Here is a 23,270-nt window from a genome sequence, read left to right as displayed (position 1 = left end):
TAATTTTTTGAGGATATAATTTTAAATGATTATTTTAAAAGTGCCTTGGGGGGTCAGAGAGATAGTACAGAGGGTTCAATCTCTAGCATCCCAGATGATCCCCTGAGCACCACCAGGAGCAATTCCTGAGTTACCAGGAGTAACCCCTGAAAATCACTGGGTCTGACCCAAAAACAAAAAAGGTACGTTGGGAAAAGCAAGTGTGAACTTCTTGCTTCCTTAACTGAATTCCATACTTAATTTTTCAGACATGGTTAATGTATCAGTAGCATTTTCATACTATAAAACTTCTAACAGAGGGGCTGGAGTGATAGCACAGCGGGTAGGGCGTTTGCCTTGCACGCAGCCGACCCGGGTTCAAATCCCAGAATCCCATATGGTCCCCTGAGCACCGCCAGGGGTGATTCCTGAGTGCATGAGCCAGGAGTGACCCCTGTGCATTGCTGGGTGTGACCCAAAAAGAAAAAAAAAAAACTTCTAGCAGAAACTCAGAAAAAATATCTTCAAATTTTATTTTTAAAAAATGTACTTTTCTTCGCCAAACATGTATAATACAGTCTAAAGCTACATTAAGTATATTAAATACTTGTTTCATTAATGTATATATAAGCCAGGATGTTATACATACTAACCCACACATGCAACTGATCTGGTTAGATATGGTCCTAGGCATTTTTTGATACATTAACTAAAGGGCTATTTAAAATGTTACTGTGAGGTCTTTAACATTTTTAGTCAATGTGCAAAACTATTGCTATTAATGCAGTTGACTTTCTTTAATTCCTAATTATAACACTTAAGCATTAATAACATTACCATAAGAGAGACTTATAATCCAAACTACCAAAAGAGCCCATATTACAAAAAGTATATGGTTAATAATTCCTAATCTATTTCATATATTTATAAGGAAGCTTATCACATCAAATATATTCATTTACATAAAAGCATAAACATGTTAATATTAAAATTGGACTGTTGCAATTTGCTTAATCATCATTTGCAAATTCAGAAATGTTCTTAAGGATCAACATGTAACAAAAAACTTTTCAGAAATAATTATATGAATACTGTGGTCCATAACCTAAAATGCAAAAAAAGACATAAAGTTGTAGAATTGTTTGTTTTTTGTTAGTCTTTTTGTTTGTTTTTTTGCTTTTTGGGGGATGAAGGGCCACGCCTGGTGATGCTTAGAGATTACTCTTGGCCCTGCACTCAGGAATTACTCCTGGCATTGCACAGGGAACCATATATGATGCTGGGGTCAAACTCAGGCTGGCCATATGCAAGTCAGGCGCCCAACCCGCTATACTATTTCTGTAGCCCCCATTATATTAGGCCTTTTTTTGTAGCATCTGGGATCGAACCCATAGCTCCACACATGCAGGGCAAGATTTCTACGGGTGAACTACATCCCTGGTAGTGCACATTAGAATTTCCACCGAAATTCATAGCCAAAAAAAGCAGATGTGGCTTCAAATTAAAGACATACCATTTAAGAGAGTATTAATATTTGACATTATAGTCATGTTTGCCATTTTTAATCATAAAAAGATGAGGATTGCTTACATAAGAATGGATAACTGTTGCAGATTTCATTGTATTTTATCAGATATTAACTATTCTATCTTGGTTGAGTTCTTTTTTTAGTATCTGAAACTAGTTATGGGACTGGGGAGAGAACTCAGTGGACTGAAGCACATATCTTACATATGAAGGCCCATTGAATGTCTACCCCAAGAGCTGCCACGTATGGCACCGGTAATCCTTCTAGCAGTACCCATAGTACTGGTAGTACTTCTGGGCCATACACCTAATCTATAGTACCAGGAATAGCCTAGGGCCCCCAAGCATCACTGGGAGGAAACTCCTCTCCCCAATTTTTTAAAGCTGGCTTAAAATTTTATTTTCTCTCACAACTCAATTTAGCAGATAAATTAAATAAGTGAATGGCAGGGGGCTAGAGCTATAGCACAGCAGGTAGGGTGTTTGCCTTGCACGAGGCCCACCCGGGTTCGATTCCCAGCATCCCATATGGTCCCCTGAGCACCACCAGGGGTAATTCCTGAGTGCAGAGCCAGGAGTAGCCCCTGTGCATTGCCAGGTGTGACTCAAAAAGCAAAAAAATAAAAATAAAAATAAAAAATAAGTGAATGGCAGTAAATTAAATACTGCATACATTCTGTTTCTGTCTATGAGCCAGATATACAGTAGTTCAAAGTTTTTTTGAAAAATTTGCACGTGTGTGGTAAAGTGGATATTACATTTTCTTCAAGGGAACATAAATCTGTGAAAATAAATCAGGAACTTTCTTTATTTGTTTTTTTTTGGGGGGGTCACATTCAGCGATGTTTTACTTCTGCACTTATGAATTACTCCTGCCAGTGCCTGGGGGATCATATGGGATGCCAGGGATTGAACTTAGGTCAGCTACATGCAAGGCTGTCTGTAGGCCCTACTTACTGTACTACCGCTCCAGTCCCAGGAACTTTCTTAAAGTGACCTTGTCATAGAACTTACTTGGAAGTCATAAACAGATATTTTTTGGCGGTTTAAATATATTTATAATTTCAGCTGTTTTAATCTCAAATGTAGAATCAATTCCTTGAGTTTCTCTGTTTACTAGAAATTGTACAGAAAATTAAATAAAAAATACAGTTCAGCTCAATTTCTAATTATGAATTAAGTGATTTAAATCTCCTGTTTATGGGGGAAATGGATCAAAGGGCTTTCATGCAAGCTTTTCATGCAAAAATCTTGGATTCCATCCCCCAACAGAACATAGACCCCAAGCAACTCAGAGAGTTATCCCTTAGCACCACTGCCAGGTGGAGCCATAAGCCAAATAATAATAATTCAAAAAAAAAACCCTTCAATTTAGCTCTTACAATTAAGTTTTTAAAAATCAAGTTTAAAATAATCAGCCTAATTTTAAAGGCAGTTTATAACAAAGTGCATGCATATTAATACATGAGTATAAGCAAAAAGTGTTGATTTATCAACAAAAAGTGTTGTTTATCTATTTCAGCACACAGCACACCAAACATGATAACCTCTCAGCATCTGCCCAAATGCCCAAGCCATAATGCCCAAAAGTAGAGAGAATATGGGGGGTAATTGTCTGCCATGGAGGCAGAGGGAGGGTGGGAAAGGAGGGAAAGGAGGGGTATCCTGGGGAGATTAATGGTGGGGAATGTGCACCGGTGGAGGGATAGGTGTTGAATCATTGTACGATTGTAACTCAAACATGAAAGCCTACAACTGTATCTCACAGTGATTCAATAAAAACAAATAAATAAATGAAAATAGCAGTGTCACTGTCATCCTGTTGCTCATCGATCTGCTCAAGTGGGCACCAATAATGTCTCCATTGTGAAACTTGGGTTGTTCTTATTTTTGTTTTTGGTTTTTATTTTTTGGCTTTTTGGGTCACACCCGGCAATGCACAGGGGTTACTCCTGGCTCTGCACTCAGGAATTACCCCTGGTAATGCTCAGGGAACCATATGGGATGCTGGGAATAGAACCCGGGTTGGCCGCATGCAAGGCAAATGCCCTTCCGGCTTTGGTATCGCTTCAGTCCCCAAGGGTTGTTCCTATTTTTGGCATATTGAATACACACAAGTAGCTTTCTAGGCTCTGCCATTCGGGCAGCATACTCTCAGTAGCTTGCTGGGTTTTCCGAGTGGGGTGGAGGAATCGAACCCGGGTCGACCTCGTGCAAGGCAAACGCCCTACCCGCTGTGCTATCACTCCAGCCAAATGAAAATATATTAAGCAGGGGCTGGAGCGATAGCACAGCGGGTAGGGCGTTTGCCTTGCACGCAGCCAACCCGGGTTCGAATCCCAGCATCCCATATGGTCCCCTGAGCACCACCAGGGGTAATTCCTGAGTGCAGAGCCAGGAGTAACCCCTGTGCATCGCCAGGTGTGACCCAAAAAGCAAAAAAAAAAAAAAAAAAAGAAAATATATTAAGCATAAAAAACAGGTCTTGACAATAATAGTTCATCAAGTGTTCTATCATTACCAAATTTATATGCTTTGCACATGAGCATGAGTTTTTTAGGATGTAAAATCCTTAAACCATACTAGTCTTCTTGAGTACACTTAATACTTTCTTCTGCTAAAAAAAAAACAAATACTATTGCATTACAGAAAACGATATAAAGACAAAGTGCATGGCATTTTCGTTTGTTTGGGAGTCACATTCAACAGTGCTTGGGACTGACTCCTGGCTCTGGGCTCAGCTGTCACTCCTGCCCGTACTGAGTGCTGCTGTATGGCATATTGTACGGAGTGCTAGTCAGTGCAAACAAGACAAGCTCCTTCCCTATACTAGCTCTCCGCCTCAGCATGACAAATCAAAACAATTCTACACGTCACACAAACACTCATGGTTAGAATGTAAGACATACCCTAACGTTCTTGTGTCCCCCATTAATTCTTGGCATTTTTCTAAGAAAGGTGAAAGGGAAGTCAATGCCCAAGAGGTCTTTAGACGTGTCCCGTATTAAATCTGAGAGTAGGGCCAAGTTATTTAACGTGCAGGAGTTCCTTTCCCTCACCTACTGAGTGAGGGGGCCAAACTGGGGTACCACTCACAGCTCTACACGCCGAGAGACCCCCAGACCCCAAACTTGAGGCTGCAAAAGTTACTAGCAATCGCGACGCAAGCCCGTCCTTTCGCGGCTAACGGGACCCTAACGTGCTCGTCCTCGGAACCAGACACACCGAGTCCCTTTGCAGCCCTGTTTCCCTGCACATCACCGGGGCCCAGAGCTCAGCTGAGCCCTCCTGCAGCCACCACCCAGCGGCCCCACCCGGACCGGAAACCACGCCGCCCCGGGGGCTGCCGGGAAGCGTGGCCGCCTGCGCGCCCCTCGGCCCCGCCCCGGTGACGTCACCGGCGGCCCTTGACCCGCCGTGGCCCCGCCCCCTGCCCCCGCTTCCCCGTCGCGGGCGGCCGCCGCTGCGTAATCCCCGGGCTGCCATGGAGGGATCCCGGCGCGTAACCGCCACTCCGGGGCCGGAGGCGTCTTGCTCTTCCTGGGGGGCCGCGAGGTGAGGCGCGAAAGCGAGTGCGGAGAAGCGGCGGGGTCCGGCGGGAGCCCGGGCGGCCGCGTGCTTCCGCCGGGCGGGCGGGCGGACGGGCCGGGGTCGCGCGGCCGGCGGGGGCCCGGGAGGCGCGGGCCGCGCGCGGTGGGTGTGGCGGCCGCGTGCGCGCGGGCCCGGGCGGGCGGGGAGTCCCCGGCCCTGGCGGAGCGGGTGGCAGCCGGGCCCGGGTGTGCGCTTCCCGACCCCAGGAGAGCCCCCCCGGCCCCCGGCCCCCGGCGTGCGTGCCGCTCCCCCCGCCCCCGCGCCGAGACCCTCCTGGGAAAACTGGTCGGTCGCGGAGGGCAGCGCCCAGGGGCCCAGGTGTGGGGGGTGTTTCTGTGTCTGCGACGGGAGCGCAGCTTGCCCTGCGTCCCTGCCGGTGGGTGTTACGGCCCCGCAGGGACGGACGGACGGACGGACGCACGGTCGCCCCGTGGAGAAACTGGGTCGGGAAGTGGGCGTGTGTCCCGCTCGTGCGTGCACCTCTCGGAGGATGCAGTATGGCGACGCCGCTGGTGACGGGGTGTGACTCGGGGCGGGCCCCAGAACGGCCGCGAACCTGTGGCTCCCCCACCCCCAGCGCCGCCCCGGGCCTGCTGCAGGGGATGGACGCCCTCGCCACCGTTCTGTGCGCGCCATCCCCCCCACCCCCCCATCCAGATTTCCCTGGTGATGTGATTTAGTTGTGATGCAACCTGCCGGCCCCTTTCCTTCTTGAAAGCAGCTTTTTAAATTTGGGGGGAGACCTGGCTGTAGGAAGGACTCCAGAAACTCCAGTAAGCCCCCGCGCTTTCTGGAAAGTGGCAGGAGTGCAATTAAAAAGTTTACCTTTTTCACCCGAGCGCACCCATGCTCACCCGACTGTTGCTCGTCCCTGCAGGCAAGAAAGCAAGTGAAAATATTTTAGGGATAAGAAAAGTGCAAAACAAGATACTTGGTTGACAACGTTTTCTTATAGTGCCCCAGCAGGTTGTGTGCATTTTTTTATTGCGTGTTGTCCAAGAAGAGTGCTCCTCAAAAGTTATTAGCAGCCTGCAAGCACTTCAAAGTTCTGAGGCGTGGACCCCCCCACCCTCAGATAGGCTTGGATCTACTGGTCGTGGTCTGGCTTCAACGATGTGATTGGAATATTAGGAAGACGCTAGCAATTTCTTAAATTCTCCAGATGATTGACATAAAAAAGGAAAGTTGAAGGACCTTGGACTTAGCACACAGTTATCTTTTGATTTGCTTTCATAGTTACAATGAGGAGTTTTTGTAATGCAACTCCAGAGAAACTGGTAACATTTAATCATACCGGTGTTTGGTGAAATAAATGATAATATCTTGAAGACCTGTATTATCCTTTAACTGATTTAGCCTAGGAAAATTTCTTCCAGAGCTGAATTTCATGTTGTCATGTGGTTTTTAGAACCCTGTGATTGGTAGTTAGAACTTGCCAGAAACTGGAATGAAGTATCCAGGAGGACACAATCTCAGCTGTCACGGTGGCTCCAATGCAGCGTGCCAACCTGGTTGCCCCTGCCCAGGAGCCCTCTCTCTCCCCATGATTACTTATCCTGTTAGAGCAAATCTGTGTGCTGAGCTGTGAAAAACTGCAGTAAGTCATGTAGCCTGAAAATACGCTTTTTCTCACAGTGCATTTAACTTAATTTTTAAAAATTTATTTAATAGACCTTTTCTTGTACTTGATGCCCCAGTATAAAAGGCAGAAGGTTGTGTTGTGTGACGAAGAACTAGACAGCTTGGCCTGACCTGCTCTCTTGGCAAGTTAGTTAGCATCTCTTGGCCTCTTCTAACCCCAGTCTTTTACCACTGTTCAGTGGAAGTGGTTAAATATGCCTTCTCATAAGGTTCGAAGGCTCGAGTTACTCCATCGAAACACCTGTGTCGATGTTAGCTCTTGCTGCTGCTGTTATCATTGTTGCTGTTTTGATTATTCTTGCAAGGTGCTATTTCAGCAGTTTCAAACATAGTAGTGAATTCTTTGTGAGTCATATATTCTAAAACTGAAGGCAGATAATAGTTAATAAGTGACTTGAATGTAGCTTGCCAGGGAGTAACCTAAATTGAGATGGAGAATCATTTCATTTTTCAAGGTGATCATAAATGGTAATTTTTGTTTGTTTGGGGCTTAAACCCAGCTGTCCTCAGGACTTACTCCTGGCTCTGTGCTCTGGGATCATTCCTGGAAGTGCTCAGGGGACCATATGGGATGCCAGGATTGAACCCAGGACAGCTGCGTGCAAGCTGCCTACTCTTTGTTTTATCTCTCCAACCCCAGGAATAATAATCGTTTAAGAAATAGTATTTTAAGAGAGACTTCTGTGACGGAAGTCATCTATTCAGAGACTGAATATTGAAGCAGAAAGAACAGCAAATGTGAAAAAAACTGAAGTTAGTTAGGCATTATGAGAAAAAACAGTGACCAGTGTAGTTATAGATCAAGGGTGAGAGTGTTGGGAATTGAGTTTGAAGCTGTAGCTGGACATCAATTCCTAGAACCTTTAAAGCATAGTAAAATGTTTGAGTTTTCATGTGTAGAGAACTTAGAACAGTATTCTAAAACATGTAAGCTGTTACTAAGGAGAATAAATTGAATAGAAAGAGTGTTAGTGGGGCTGGAGCTATAGCACAGCGGGTAGGGTGTTTGCCTTGCACGAGGCCCACCCGGGTTCGAACCCCAGCATCCCATATGGTCCCCTGAGCACCGTCAGGGGTGATTCCTGAATGCAGAACCAGGAGTAACCCCTGTGCATTGCCAGGTGTGACCCCCCCAAAAAAAAAGTGTTAGTAGAAATAAACTGGTTGGGAGACCTCTGGAAGTCAGACAAACTGGTGATGGTTTGAATAAGATAGTACTAATTGAAGTAATGAAGAGTGATCAGGTTTGAGATCTCTTTTTGAGTTTGGGGTGGAGGAGGTTTGGGCCACACCTGGCTGTGCTCAGAGCTTACTTGTGGTGTGCTGATGGATTACTCTTAGCCAGAGCTAGAGATTGAGCACCGGTTGCCACAGCAAGACAAAGTGCCTGATGGATGTATTATCTCTCAGGCCCAGGTTTGGAATGTCTTTTGAAGGTAAAGGTAACAGGTCTCACAGATGATGAAAATGAGAAAAGTTGAAGAAGATTCCTAGATTTTTGGCTTGAGCATGAGTAAGTGGCCATACCTGAAACTGAACTGGAAAGGACTTGGAAAGAGAAAGAGGAAGAATTTGGGGCCTGGACTTCTGCTTCGGTGTCATGTCTGTGATACTAGCTAGAAAATAGTATGCTAATACTAATAGTATCCTAAAATGCTATTTTAGCAGATACATAAAAATCACATTTGATTTTATACATTTGACCCCAGAAAGGAGATTTCAAACATTAGTATATGTTTAGATGTCAGTGTATGGTAAATTATATTAATAGAATGAGATTATTTAGAGAGAGTATATGAGTAAGCTTAAGAGACACTGTAAAATTATAAAATATGCATGTCAGAATGTGTGTAGAAATGATAAAGTAATACCTTTAATAAATCTATGAGCTCTAATATTAAGTCTAAAGTGATAAATGATGAAACATTTTGTTTGAAAAACCTTTTATAACTACTGAATCTTGGCACTGGAGTGATAGCACAGTGGGTGGGGCATTAGCCTTGCACAAGGCCGACCTGGGTTCGATTCTCAGCATCTCTTATGGTTCCCCAAGCACCATCAGGAGTGATTCCTGAGTGCATGAGCCAGGAGTAACCCCTGTGCAATGCTGGGTGTGACCCCAAAATAAAAACAAAAACTAATAACTAGTAAATTTGATCCTATGTATAATTGAATGTTACAGTATAAAATGTCAATATGGAATAACCGTACTTGAGCTTCTAAGTTTGGTTTTTTTTTTTTTCAGTGCAAATACAAATTTGCCAGTCATGTCAACAGAATCTGTGGAGATTGATGATTCATTATACAGGTAAGAATTTTATAAAACAAACTTATTTTTTCCTAATTATTGTTTGTAATTAATAGAGGGATTGTTTTTAAAAGACAGGTCTATGTAGAATGATGTAAGTATATTCTAAAAATTTCTCTCAAAATCAGTATGTGATCGATCCCTTCCCCAACCCCCCACATTCTGAAAGCTTAAACATCTTTAAGTCTCAGTTGTTTTAGGTTTAGAATGTATAATAAAGAATTTTTGCTAGCTACACAGACTATACCTGTTGTTTTTAGACAATTTTATTATGTCTTGATAGTACAATCCATTTCACTTTAATTAGAGTAGTATCTTATTTTTGGACATGAATATCCTTGCTAACACAAGAATTTCATGAAAAAGTTTCACTTTAGTTATACAGTAGCATTTTAGAACATGTTTACATCAATGTAATTTCAGGAACATATGTTTACAGTCGGTGTAATCTCACTCATAATATTGCATGGTCTGTGTAAGTAATGGAGTTTTGTATGAAGAAGTATAACTTGTTGGAATTGTAAATAAGATACCTTAACACCATGGTTTACAAAATTGTTCTTAATGTTGGAACACCATTCCCATCACCGAAGTGACCCTCTCTCTACCATTGTCCACATTTATCAAACTACCCTCCACACCTGCTCCCTTAGCAGGTACACAATAATTGATATTGCTTGTTGGCTAAAGGAATTATCAAAAATATTTCAGTAAAAGAAAATAAGTGAAAATTGTTATATCTCACCACAGCATTAAGTCCTTGTCTATGGATTTACTAAGCTGGTGTTACTGTTTTTGCTTATTAGGTTTTGTTGTCTTTTATGCTTCTTGCCCCTGCAATTTGGTGTGCTCCCACAGAAATTTCAGTCGATGAATTTGGGGGTGTCATGCAGTTGGCTGTGCAGCTGTGTGGTCCAGGGGCTTTAGTCCATGATCTGGGCCAGTGAGTTGAAAAGACCCTCCGGTTCTCAGCCTGGACACAAAAAGTGCCTGAAACTTTTCCTGGTGTGGTGTCTCCAGAGAGAGTTAGTGAAGGGGTGATGTTGCGCTTTGGGCATGGCTGAGTGGTGGGCTGTAAGTATGGCTGCTGACAGTGCACACCTAGCCCCTCCTCCTCTTGAGGATGCCCCCGAGTTCTCAGCCTGCGGACTCAGGACTCGTGTCCATGAATTTTAGCAGCCTGGTGTACCTCTCCTGGAGATTCAGTTTGGAATCGGTAGAGTAGGGCTGCGTGGGTGAGTCAACCTGGTGGCAGCTGTCTACTGGGACCTTTAGAACCGTTTCTAAAGTATGATTTGGACCTGGAGAGGCCCGGGGGTCAAGGCACTTGCCCTGCATACCCCTGAACCCATTTTGATTCCCAGCACTGCACGGTCCCCCTAAGCTCTGCTGGGAATAACCCCAAGTTCAAGCCCAGTGTGTGTCCCAGCCCACCTACCAAAATAAATTAAGTTTGATTTAACGTGTTTCTACTTGTGTATATAATACAGTTATAAATTTATATCAAGACTATATTCTCATATCCAAACATTTTCTTGGTGTCCCTTCTTAATCCCTTCACATTCCAGCTCCCACTTCCTCAGTTCACCACTGACCTGCTTCATCATTTGAAAAATGAAAGATGGTGAAAGGAACCATACAGTATTAAGCTTTTCATCTGACTTTTTTCACTCAGTATAATGATTTTGAGATTCGTCAAAATTGCCATGTCAGTCCCTTTTTATTGGCTGAGTTGTATTCTACTATACAGACTATACTATGATTTATCTGCTTGTTAACAGTTTATAGACTTGGATCATTTCAAATAAGGTTACCATAAGCATATACATGTTTTAGGGTAGACTTAATTTTTTCAGATAAATATCTAGAGATGGCTAGGATATCTGGCATGTCTATTTTCCATTCTTAAGTTGTCAAAATGTTTTCCAAAGGTGTTATTTTGTTTATTTATCATTTTACATTTCTAAAATTAGTGTTTGTTGAGTGTTCAGGTTGTTCTACTTGTTAACTCAATAGGTATGGTCAGTCTTTAGGCATTCTGGTGGGAGAAGGGGAAGATATATTACACTATGATCTTAAAATTCATTTCTCTAATGACGATATTGAACATCTTTTCATGAGCCTATTTACTTTGGTTAAATGTTTCTGTAAGCCTGTTATAAGCTTTATATTTGTTTCGGTTGATTTTTGTGTGGTGGGGGAGTGAGGGAAGAGAGAGGACACACCTGGGGATACTCGTAAGAAGCTATCCCTGCCTGTGCTCAGGAGTGACCCCTGCCGTTTGTAACAACATGCACAAGTCAAATTAAAATGGATTCAAGACCTGATATCAGACCTGGATTCATAAATTACATTGAGAAAACATAGGACACTTCATGACAAAGCAGACTGAAACAAAGATAACAAATGGGGCTGTATCAAACTAAGAGCCTTCTGCACCATGAAGGCAATGATGACTAGAATAAAAAGACAACCCATGGACTAGGACAGAATATTTACACACCACTCATTGGATAAAGGGCTGGTGTCCAACATATATTAAGCACTAGTAGAACACTATAAGGAAAAACAACCAACCTCATCAAAAATGGGGGTGGGGGATAAATAGAAAACTGCTGAAAGAAGAAATACAAATGGCCTAAAGGTATTTGGGGAAAAGAATGCTCTGCACCTCTTATTAAGAAAATTCAGATCAGAACAAGATATCATCTCGTCGCACACATCACAAAACAACCAGTGATTTTGATGTGGGGAAAAAGACCTTCATTTGTTGCTGGTTGGAATGTTAACTATTCCAACCTTTTTAGAAAAAGGCATCGGCATTTCTCAAAATACTAGGAATCTCAAAATCCATATGACTCTGCAATTTCACTTTTGAGAATCTACACTAAGGGCCAAGAACTTTCAGATAAAATACTTGTACTCTTAATGTGCACAATTGCCAATTCTGGAAACAACCCTAGTGAAGAACTGATGACTGGATAAAGAAATTATGGTACATATACACAATAGAATACTAGTTAGCTTTAAGAAAAAAAGAATGGTGCTGGATGGATGGGTCTGGAGAGTCTCATGCTGAGTGAATTTGTTAGGAGAGGGACAGACACAGAATAATCTTTCATGCAAGGTGTAAAAGAATCATTGAAGGGGAAGAACAAGCACACGTAGGCAATGCAAACTGAGGACTAGTCTTTAATAAGTTACACAGGAAGGGTGGGTGAGAGAGACACACTGGACAGTGGTGGGTCAAAGACCCTCTCAAGACCTCTTGTGGACTGCCTTTATATACAATTCCCTGGCTCCTTGAATTGACATTATTATCTTCAATTCAGGGAGAGAGCTAGACTCTTGTTTGCATTTTCTTTTCTGCACTGCAACCCGGAAACTCCAGGTAGTAGGTAGTTAAGGCATTCATAAGAGTTATCTCCCTTGTTGCTCTTTTCTTACTGTCCTGTATTGCCTGTTGTCCAGTGTCTACATAAGAAGTAGATATCTTATGTTTATGTTATGTATGTATATGTACTAGAGGGTTTTTTCCATACTTTAACTTTTTTGAGCTTAGACTGCCTTGCTCTTTTAAAGAAAAAATTGTATTTTTATTTATTTTATTTTAATTACAATAGTTTTATATGTTAAGTTTATGGCTTTGCATTTATGTTGCATTTACCTTACATTTTATCTTTTACATTTTTGGTTTTGACATAGTTACAACCAGAGTGCTCAACACCCTCCACATCACCCACAAATTGGTAATCTCAGTTTTGTAATCCAAGGCTAAGGATTTGTTACTATTTTGTACTGTCTATTCCCTTGTTCTGTTTCTCAGAATGTCACAGATAAGTGAGACCATCTGATACTTATCCTCCCTCTTACTCATTTCACTTAATATGGTACCTGTTAATTCATGTAATTTGCAATGAACAGAATGATTTTGTCTTTTAACTACATAGTATTTTGTTGCGAATATTTATACCACAACTTGTTCATTTATCCATCATTGAACGTTTGGGTTATTTCCATATCCTGAGGATTGAACTAAGCACTGTAGTGAACAAAAGTGTTCACATATCTTTTTGAGTTTATGCTTTTGTGTTTGGGGAGTAGATCCCAACTAGTGGAATTACTGGATTTTATGGGAGTTCTGTTCTTTTTTAGAGAGATATACATATTTAACTTAGAGGTTGACCCATTCTCACCAATAGTGAAAGAAGGTTTCTTTTTTCACCGTATACCCTTCAACACTGGTGGTTTAGTCTCTTTGTCGGATATTCTCACTGGTGTGAGAAGATATCTTGTTTTTCACTTGCATTTCCCTGATGTAAGTGACAGAGAAGACTTTTTCTCATATACCTCCTGGCTATCTGTGTGTCCTCTCTAGGGCAATGTCTGTTCATCTCCTCTCCTCCATTTTTTAGTTTGTTTTGGGGCCACACCTAGTGATGCTCAGCGTTTCTTCCTGGCTCAGTTCTTGATTATTACTCCTGCTAGTGCTCTGAAGAACACAGGTTGTTGGAGCTTAAGCCCAGGCCTGCCACGTGCAACGGGTGTTTCGCATATTTCAGATACTAGGCCTTTATCTGATGTTTGATGTGCGAATATTTTTTCCCATTCAGTAGGGTGTTTTATTTTTGCTGAATTTCTTTGCCATGTAGAACCTTTTTTAATTTGATGTAATCCCATTTGTTTACTTTTGGGTTTGTTACCTTTCTGATAGAGTCAAATCATTAAACACCCTTCTGAGGTTCAGATCCTGGAAGGTTCCTTCTGTGTTTGCTCCAGTGTTTTTCATGGATTCCAGCCTGTTCTTGAAAGCAGTAATCCACTATGTTTGTGTACAGTGTGAGATGTAGCTCCTGTTTTGTTTTGTTTTTAAACTGTTAGTTTTCCCTGTTTCATTTACTTGCTCCGCTTCGTGCACCTGACTCCTTTATCATAAACTGTCTATAAATCTGAGGGTTTAACTGTTTATTTGCTTTTGTTTGGGGGCCACACACAGCAGTCCTTGGTGTCCTTGACTTCGGGCATTGTATCATGAAATAGGACCATCAGGATTGCTTCTGGCTTCAAATATTTTGGCTTTACCACTTAGATCATGGGTAATAAGTATCAGGGATCATAGGGGACATATATGGTGCCAGGAATAAAATCCAGCTTGGCCTCATGCAAAACAAGCCCCCAGCCCACTGTAATATTCTGGCCCTGAGAATTTATCTTTAATAATTTAGTACCACACTGATTACTAAAACATTATAGTACCACTTAAAGGTAGGAAAACCAGTATCTCCCATACTCTTTTTTCCTCAGAATATCTTTGACTATTCTGGGAGTTTTATGATTCTATACGAATATTAATAAATTTTGTTATAAGTACTTAAAGACTTAAGAGTTTGTTCTGTGTGATTAGAAGTTTATTTGCCAGTGGTGGAAGGTGGGGAATTGGGTCCCATACAACTGTGCTCAGGGCTTAGTTCTAGCTCCAGGCTTAGCGGTCACTCGTGGAGGTGCTCAGCGCTGGAGTGGTGCCACAGATTGAACTGGGGTCAGCTCATGCAGAGGAAGTTCCTTAACCCGTGGACTATGTCTCCAGCTCCAGTTACCAGCATTGTGATGGGAATTGCATTGAGTATGTATAATGCTTTGAGAAGATAGTTAGTTTGGCAGTGTTTAGTATTCTAACTAGCTAACATACAATTTTTTTTTCATTTTTCTCTTATATCAACTTGATAGTTTTCAGTGTATTTCACATCCTGTGTTGATTCCTAGGTATTTGATGTTTATTAGCATCATTTTGTTTTAAAGACTGTGATTTACAAAGTTACTGATAGTTTAGTTTTAAGCATATAATATTTAAATGATAATTCCACCACCAGTGTCAGTTTTCTTCCACCTGTGTTCCCATATTCCCTCCTCACCCTAACCCCCAGCCCATACCTGTCTGTCAATTTGACAGGCACATTTCATAGTTTCCGTGTTTGCAGCTTAGATCTCGTTTCCGTGTTGTTGAGTCTGTGTTTTGAATAGATGGCTATCCCACTCACCCATATCCCCAGTATAACTGAAGCCTTAATGCCTGTTCACGTGTGACTTCCAGTTTTCCTCTTCCCCCTTGATCTCTTTCCTTCTCTCTCCTTCTCTAAACACTGTGGTCAAGGGTGATGTAGGCATCCCCTTTTTTACTACATTTCCTCACCCTTATCCTGTGTTTGTCTTTCTTCTTCTGGCATACTTCACTCAACATGAAATCTTCCAGTTCTGGTATTAGCAGTATTATGAGATTGTCTTTTCTATTTTTCATCTAGTTCATTATTTACATATAATAATGCAACAGATTTTTTTGTGTACTGATTTTTGTAACCTGCTGCTCTGTTGTATTGGGTTGTTTTCTAAAGAGTTTTATAGTGAGTCTTTAAGGACTTCTATGTATATTATGTCATTTGAAAGTTTAACTTTTTGAAAGTGAAAGTCTTAACTTCTTTTTCAATTAGGATCTCTTTGATTTCTTGTTATTGTCTAATTTCTGTGGCAAGGATTTTCAAAATTATTGAATAATAATAAAGTGAGATCCTTGTCCTGTACCTGCTTTCAGAGAGACTTGTAGGTTTTCACTGTAGAATATGATGTTGGGATGTGGGTTTGTTATAGGTGACTATTACTATCTTTAGGTGTATTCCTTCTCTCTCTATTTTGTTGGTGGTTTTCTTGTGGGGTTTTGATTGGTTGGTTGGTTAGTTGGTTGGTTTTTCTGTTCTGGAGAAGGGGAGCACATCCAATTCGTCTCAGGGCATACTCCTGACTCTGTGCTCAGTGATCATTGCTAGTGATCATTGATCAGGGGACCATATGTAGTGCTGAGATCAAAAGAGGGTTGGCCAGATGTGAGTCAAACACTTTATCCCCTGTATTAGCTCTCTGATCCGATTGACAGTTTTTATTAGGAATTGATATTGAATCTCATCAGAAGCTTTTATCTGTATAAAAGCTTGGTATAATCCTCTGTCTTTCCTTTCATTGGTATAAGAACTGACTTGCATATACTAGACTATCCTTTCTCCCTGGAATGAATTCTACCTGATCATGTATATCGATAAATGGTTGTACTTGAGTCATCCAGATTTTGTTGAGGATCTTTGAGTTTATGTTTATCGGGGATAATCAGTCTATAATTTTTTATAGGGCTGTTGCTTTTATGATCATTGCACAGTGTAAATGCCTGGCTTGAAATAGAAATTTGAATGAATTTTTGTGTGCATGACAAAGATAACTGAAGTACATCCAGAAGAAAGTAATGAGTGCTTAGGGGGACTCAAAATGATGTAATGTTTGGAATTGTTTAAGGAACTGGAGATGTTTAGCCTGGAGAAAGAAGACTGTGGAACCCGAATACCATCTTCAAATGTATGGAGGGCTGTCACATCGAAGAGGGCTTAGCCGAGTTCCCTATGGCCCCAAGGAGGTAAATTAGGATTTAGTAATGAAAACTGTAGGGAGATAATTTACCTTCATAGAAGGAAAAATCGTATATAATAAATAGCGATTTCTAAAAGTAGAGTAGAAAGCCTTGATTTTTTTATAAATCCACTACATTCACTTTCATATTGAGTATCATGAATAGAATTATATGTTCTGTGATAGTGCTGCACTTAGTGTTGTTACTCTCAGCTTTTCAAATACCATCTTTACCACTTACTAACAAAATGAACTTTAAAAGACTGTAAATATCAGTTAATTCCAAAACATCAGACATGTTAGCATTATCCAGTACTTAGTACCCTTCCTTTGGTGACCAAATATTGAGAAACACGTGATTTAGATGACTGATGGAAATCTGAGGGTTTTTGATACTTTAGAAACCTGGGTTCCTATTTCTCTGATTCTTTTCTCTCTGTGCGTTGTTGTAATTTTTAACCAGTTTTTTTTTTTTTTTCTATCATGGGTTGGAGCGATAGCACAGTGGGTAGGGCGTTTGCCTTGCACACAGCTGACCCGGGTTTGATTCCTCCATCCCTCTTGGAGAGCCCGACAAGCTACTGAGAGTATCCCGCCCGCATGGCAGAGCCTGGCAAGGCTACCTGTGGCGTGTTTGATATGCCAAACACAGTAACAACAAGTCTCAGAATGGAGATGTTACTGGTGCCCGCTCGAGCAAATAGATGAACAGTGGGATGACAGTGCTACAGTGCATGGTTATCCATTACTTGCCTAAGTGATTTTAAAAAATAATTCATAAGCATGTCAAGACTGAGGTGACATGCTTAACATTTCAACATAGGTCTTAAATTTTAACATAATTCTTAAAACTATTCACTTCTCGTGTCCTGTGCTTACTAGAGCATGAAAGTATTGTTTGTGTTCTTCTGGACCAGCTAATTCCTTCGTTAGTTCAGTCGTTTGCCTTTGTATGTCTGCAGAATGCCAGACCCTTCAACAGCAAACAGCCAAGGCAAAGGCCCTGCAGATTCCTTAATCTGCAATCTCAAAGGAGAAATAGAAAAAAATGGAAATATACGTGAGCCTCTTAATAGATTAATAACTAGAGTGTTATAAATATATAAAAGATAACGTTTTTGTGAATGAATAGAAAAATCAGAGGGAACGAATATATTTAATGAAGACTGAAAGATAAATACCAGTTATTCAGGGATAAAATGTTGAGGGATGAAAGGTCTTAGCAGCCAAAGAGAACACACTACATATGGAGAACCGAAAGGCCTTTTGTACTCATGGAATTTGGTGAAATAATGAATCTTGAGCTTACCAGGGACTTGATTATGAATGAAGCCGTAATCGAGTTCATTGTGACAGAAATGACAAAATGAATCTAGCTTTATGCAAGGGAAATATTTTTAGATAGGATAATGATGTGACCATACTTGGATTTAGAAAGTTCACTCATCTTGGAGCCGGAGAGAGAAAATGTGCCGAGTGCATGCTTTCCTTGTGTGAAAGACAGGTTCAGTCCCAGGTGCCACAAGGTTCCTCTGCGAGCAGCCCAGTCAGTAGTATCCTGAGCTACCCTGGTAGTGGCCTCAAAATTAAGAAATATGGGGTCGGAGCGATAGTACAGTGGCCAACCGAGGTTCGATCCCCAGCATCCTGTATCATCTCCCAAGCAACACCAGGAATACTTCCTGAGCTAGGAGTAACCCCTGAGCATTGCTAGGTGTGATCAAAAAAGAAAAAAATGATAGTAAAATAAAAATTAAGAAATATTTTTTTAATTATGCATAAAACTGAGAAGCATATACTATTACTGAAAGTACTAGAGGAATTAGGCTGCTATTCTTGGAGAATAGGAATGTGGGGTGAGGAAAAAATTAAACTGATTTTTTTTTTTCCTCTTGAGAATTGACTTTGATTAGTAATCTTCATGCAGTGTTGCATGGTGGTTCAGAGTATAGATGTTAAGGCCGGTTGTATGATGTAAATCTTGTCTCCAGTATTAATATTTTTGTGCTTAAATTATTCTGTAAGAATGGAGAAAATAATTGAGCTCAGGTTTTCGAAGTAGGAAAACAAACAAATTATCAACATGATTATTGAAATTAATGCACATGTAAAATTCATTGTACCTTGTAATTATAGTGTGCATACTTTTCAAGAAAATGTAGTACATTTGTAAAATTGCCAAAGAAAATCTTGAATATTAGAATGAAATCAGTTATAATGTTCTTTTGCAATACAGAAGAGAACTGGAAACTTATATAACCATCTCCTTGGAGATTCAAAGATATGTTTCAGAGTAATCCTTAAGTCATAAAGGAATAATAATTAAAAGCAGAAAAATAAAGAAAGTACTGTGTATTAATATTTGGGATGCTGTTTAAAAACAGTCAAATTTTACATCTGTATTTTAGAAAATTAAACTTGAAAGTTAATGAGTTTCAATTTCGGGAAACTAAGAAAAAAAGATAACAGGAATAGAACTTGTTAACATAGGAATCATTGAAAAAACCGGGTTCACATATATTGAGCTACTGTGCAAGCAGGCTAAAGATCAGATAACTTTTCTTTTTGTTTATTAGAATGTAAAACTAGGAATTTTGATATATTTCAGAAGAGTAAACTAGTACATTTGAAAAAATTTAAAAACATTTTACATTATTCAGTGAAATAAACCCTGTATTTTCTAGTGTTTATATATTTATATATATATATATGCTAGAGAAAGTGTTCCACCATGTGTACCAAGGTTTGTGTGCGTGTGTGTATATGTATTTACTAATGTTTATAGTCACTTTATTGATAATGATCTAGAACTGCAGAATAAACCATGAATGCATCACTATAAATGAATTTCAAATTTCAATGGAAAGAAGCAAGACACAAAAATTCAGCATAACCCCTTTTATGTTGCAAAGCAGACAAAATTTAAATATCTGCTTTTAAATTAAATTTAAATTAAATTTAAATCGCTATGATTACAAATATAAAAACAAAGATGTGTAATATGTGGTTACCAACATACCATAGTAAATGTTTAGTAAATACTTGATAAATTAATATTGTCTCTGAAACTAATACTTTTTAAATGTTTTTTATTTTGGTCACTGTGAGTTATCCATGATTTGGTTTCAGGCATGTCATGTTTCAACAACACTGCCTTCACCAGTCCCCCTCCTTCACCCCCATTGCCTCCCACCTACCATTTTGCTTCTAGGAAAGGCGCTTATTTTTTTTCTTCTAGCGCTTTTGCGCTGCGATTTATAGCACTGTTGCTGCTAGGGTTTCATACATAGCACTTTACCGTGTTCAGCACCACCTCTTCCTCCCAGTTGAATCTTTGCCGATACTGCAGATGTTTTTCCCTCCCTGTTCTGTCCCCACTTCCCCTCAATTGGCATGTTTCCTACTGAATGAATACCAGGTCTTATGTTCTTTGTTTTCACTTTTTGGGTCCTCACTATTCCACCGTTGTTTCTTTATATTTTGCATATGAGAGAGATCATTCTGTATTAGTGCCTCTTCCTGTGACTAGTTTCACTCTTGATACTGCTCTCCAGGTCCCTCCATGTAGCAGCAAGTTGTATGACTTTGTCCTTTACTTATGGCTGAGTAATATTCTATGTGTATATGTACAGTAGTTTCTTTATCTAGTCACCTGTTCTTGGACACTTGGATTGTTTCCAGATTTTGGTTATTGGGGATAGTATGCAAGGAACATAGGGGTGCAAATGTCTTTTCTCCAATTTGTTTTAGGGTCTCTGTGATATATTCCAGGTAGTGGTGTTGCTAGGTCAACTGAAAGCTCAATTTCTACATTTTTAGGAATGTCCATTTTGTTTTCCAGAAAGATTGGACTAATGAACATTCCTATCAGTGGTGAATGAGAGTCCATTTCTCCCTATATCCCCACCAGCACTGGTTATTCTTGTTCTTTTTGATGTATGCCAGTGTCTGTGGTGTGAGATGTTACCTCATTGTTTTGGTTTGCATCTCCCTGATGATTAGTGATGCAAAGCATTTTTTAATGTGCCTTTTGGCCATTTTTTTGTTTTGTTTTAAGAAACTTTCAACTCCATTTTTTGATGGGGTTGGGTATATTTTTCTTGCAAAATTGTATGAATGCCTTACATGTCTTTGATATTAGCCCCTTATTAGATGAGTGTTGAGTAAATGATATCCCCCAACCCGTGAGCTCTCTTTGTTTCCTGGTGATAATTTCCTTTGAGGTCCACAAGCTTCTTAATGTAGTCTCATTTGTTTATCTTTGCTTCCACTTGCTTGGCCAGAGGTATTTCATCCTTGAAGATGCCTTTAGCTTTAGTGTCCTGGAAAGTTCTGCCAACGTTTTCCTCTTTGTACTTATAGATTCAGATCTGATATCAAGGTCTTTAATCCATTTCGATTTGACTTTTGTGTATGGCATTAGAAAGAAGTCTGAGTTCATTTTGCATGTAGTTGATTAGTTTCCCCTGTACCACTTGCTGAAGAGGTTTTCCATGCTTCATTTCATATTTTTTGCTTCTTTATCAATTAAAGATTAATTGATTAACAAAGATTTAACTTGAGAGTTTGTCTTTATTCCAATATCATGCTGTTTTGATTACTACTGCTTTGTAGTACACGTTGAAATTGGGAAAAGTGAAGCCTCCCATCTACTTTTTCCCAAGGATTGCTTTAGCTGTTCACTGGGGAGTTGTTCCATATGAAATTCAAGAGTGTTTGATCTATTTCTTTGAAAAAAAAATCATGAGTATCTTCATAGGAACTGCATTGAATCTGAACAATACTTTGGGGAGGAACTGACATATAATACCAATTTAAAAAGGAATATCTCTGGTTTATAAAGCCACGTAACCTTGAATATTTAAGACTGAGTTACATTCTCAGCACCGGAAAAAGAAAAGGTTTATTTCTAAAATGAAAAGTCTATTCTTTTATAAAGTTTCTGTTTATAAAGTTTTAACTAGATAACAAACCTCTCTTCTTACTTTTACATTGAATAGCACATTTGTGCAGAAGTTAAACTATCTTTGATTTAAGCAAATGAGTTAATCCAATGTGTGTGTATTCCAAGAGGAAATTCTAGCAACTCAAAGGGTGCTGTGTTGTTACACTGAACTGGTTTTTCAAATGCATTGGAATGTCTGTTTTCCTATGAGCGGTGTGGGAGAGTACAAGGAGCTCAACACACAGCTTGTGCTCGGCATGCATAAGGCCCGCTTTGCATCCTAAGCACCACATAAGGCTCCCAGTTTAAGGCTAGGCTAGCTCCTGAGCACCTCCAGGAACCCAAAAATAAAAAATGACCAGGGAGGGGTAGAGATATAAACATGAGGCTTCGGAGCTGGAGAGAGAGTACAGTAGGTAAGATGTTTCCCTTGCATAGTCCATACCTGGCATCCCATATGGTCCCCCATACGCACTAGTAGTGATTCTTGAGTGCAGAGCCAGGAGTAAGCCCTGAGCACAGCTGGTGTGCTCCTCCCCAAACAGACAAATAGACAAACAGACAAACAAAACATGAGGATTGTGACTGTTCTTTCAAATAAACTGTTTATTGTATTTTACTTTGAACTATTTCTAGCTTTCAAAAATAACTAGTATGTATCTTTTTAATTCCCTGTTTTGGTTCTACCTTATGACTGTTAGAATAAATTAAAGTTTTTTATATATTTATCAGCTTTTATACTTAAAATAATGCTCAAATGAGCTGTAAACAGAGGATCTGCACAAGTGCGATTTATAATCTACTCAAGTGAGATATAGTAATAAACACATCAAAGCAGGAGAGTTTCCAGAAGAAACAAACCCTTAGACCTGACCACAAAATGGGGGGTACAGAGCGGTCTGGTGGAGGTGGTGAGCTGTAAAGATCCAGTGAACAGTGACAGAGGGATATTGGTACTTTGATAGTGATGGTGATGTGCTGTGGCAGCATTGTGCCCCTATAGCCATATGGATATTTACACAAGTTATCGTGGGGAAAAAAATAAATGAAAAAGTTATATTTTTATTTAAATGTAAAAAAATTACATTTATTTGTAAATGTAGCAATGCAGGAATATAAACCCATGGTGCCATATCTTACAGTTTTTTTACATATGACCTATGTTTTGAAGTTAATTTATAAATTTTAAACACTATCAAGTGATTTAAAACAACTTTGTGATCAGAGGCTAGTCACTAAACCACTAGTTTGCAGATAACATTAGAGATATACATAATTTTGATGTAATAATTTTTTTATTTTCCACTGTGTTTTACTTACAGTCGACAGAGGTATGTCCTTGGAGATACCGCAATGCAGAAGATGGCCAAGTCCCATGTTTTCTTAAGTGGCATGGGTGGTCTTGGTTTGGAAATTGGTAAGCAATATTTTAGTCATCGTTTTATAGACAAATAATATGATGTTAGGAATTTGACTTTCTTGTTTTGCCTGTATGGAAAAACAGACCAAAATCTTGATCAGATTCAGTTTTGATTTTTTTTTTTTTTAGAAAGGCTAACTTATGCGGGGCTGGAGTGATAGCACAGCGGGTAGGGCATTTGCCTTGCACTCGGCCAACCTGGGTTCGAACCCCAGCATCCCATATGGTCCCCTGAGCACCGCCAAGAGTAATTCCTGAGTGCAGAGCCAGGAGTAACCCCTGTGCGTTGCCGGGTGTGACCCAAAAAAGCAAAAAAAAAAAAAAAAGCGACTAACTTATGATACTGATACATTCTTCCACAATCAGCCAGTAATAGTACTCCCCTTCTCTTTTTGTGATACTATTAATTATTA

The 23,270-nt window shown here is 40.1% G+C and overlaps 1 protein-coding gene across 1 annotated transcript in view; it reads left to right on the top strand.

Annotated features, from left to right (window-relative positions):
* Positions 1 to 4,937: 4,937 nt before the first annotated feature.
* The window catches only part of UBA6 (ubiquitin like modifier activating enzyme 6), a 76,288-nt gene continuing 57,955 nt past the window's right edge, over positions 4,938 to 23,270 (top strand). The window contains exons 1-3 of the mRNA XM_055139718.1: positions 4,938 to 5,061; positions 8,984 to 9,046; positions 22,760 to 22,854. Coding sequence (XP_054995693.1) covers positions 4,991 to 5,061; positions 8,984 to 9,046; positions 22,760 to 22,854 — 229 coding nt within the window. The 5' untranslated portion in view covers positions 4,938 to 4,990. The remainder of the gene's footprint in view (positions 5,062 to 8,983; positions 9,047 to 22,759; positions 22,855 to 23,270) is intronic.

This window comes from Sorex araneus, chromosome 5 (assembly GCF_027595985.1).
Source record: "Sorex araneus isolate mSorAra2 chromosome 5, mSorAra2.pri, whole genome shotgun sequence".
NCBI lineage: Eukaryota > Metazoa > Chordata > Mammalia > Eulipotyphla > Soricidae > Sorex > Sorex araneus.
This window is presented reverse-complemented; position numbering and strand designations above follow the sequence as displayed.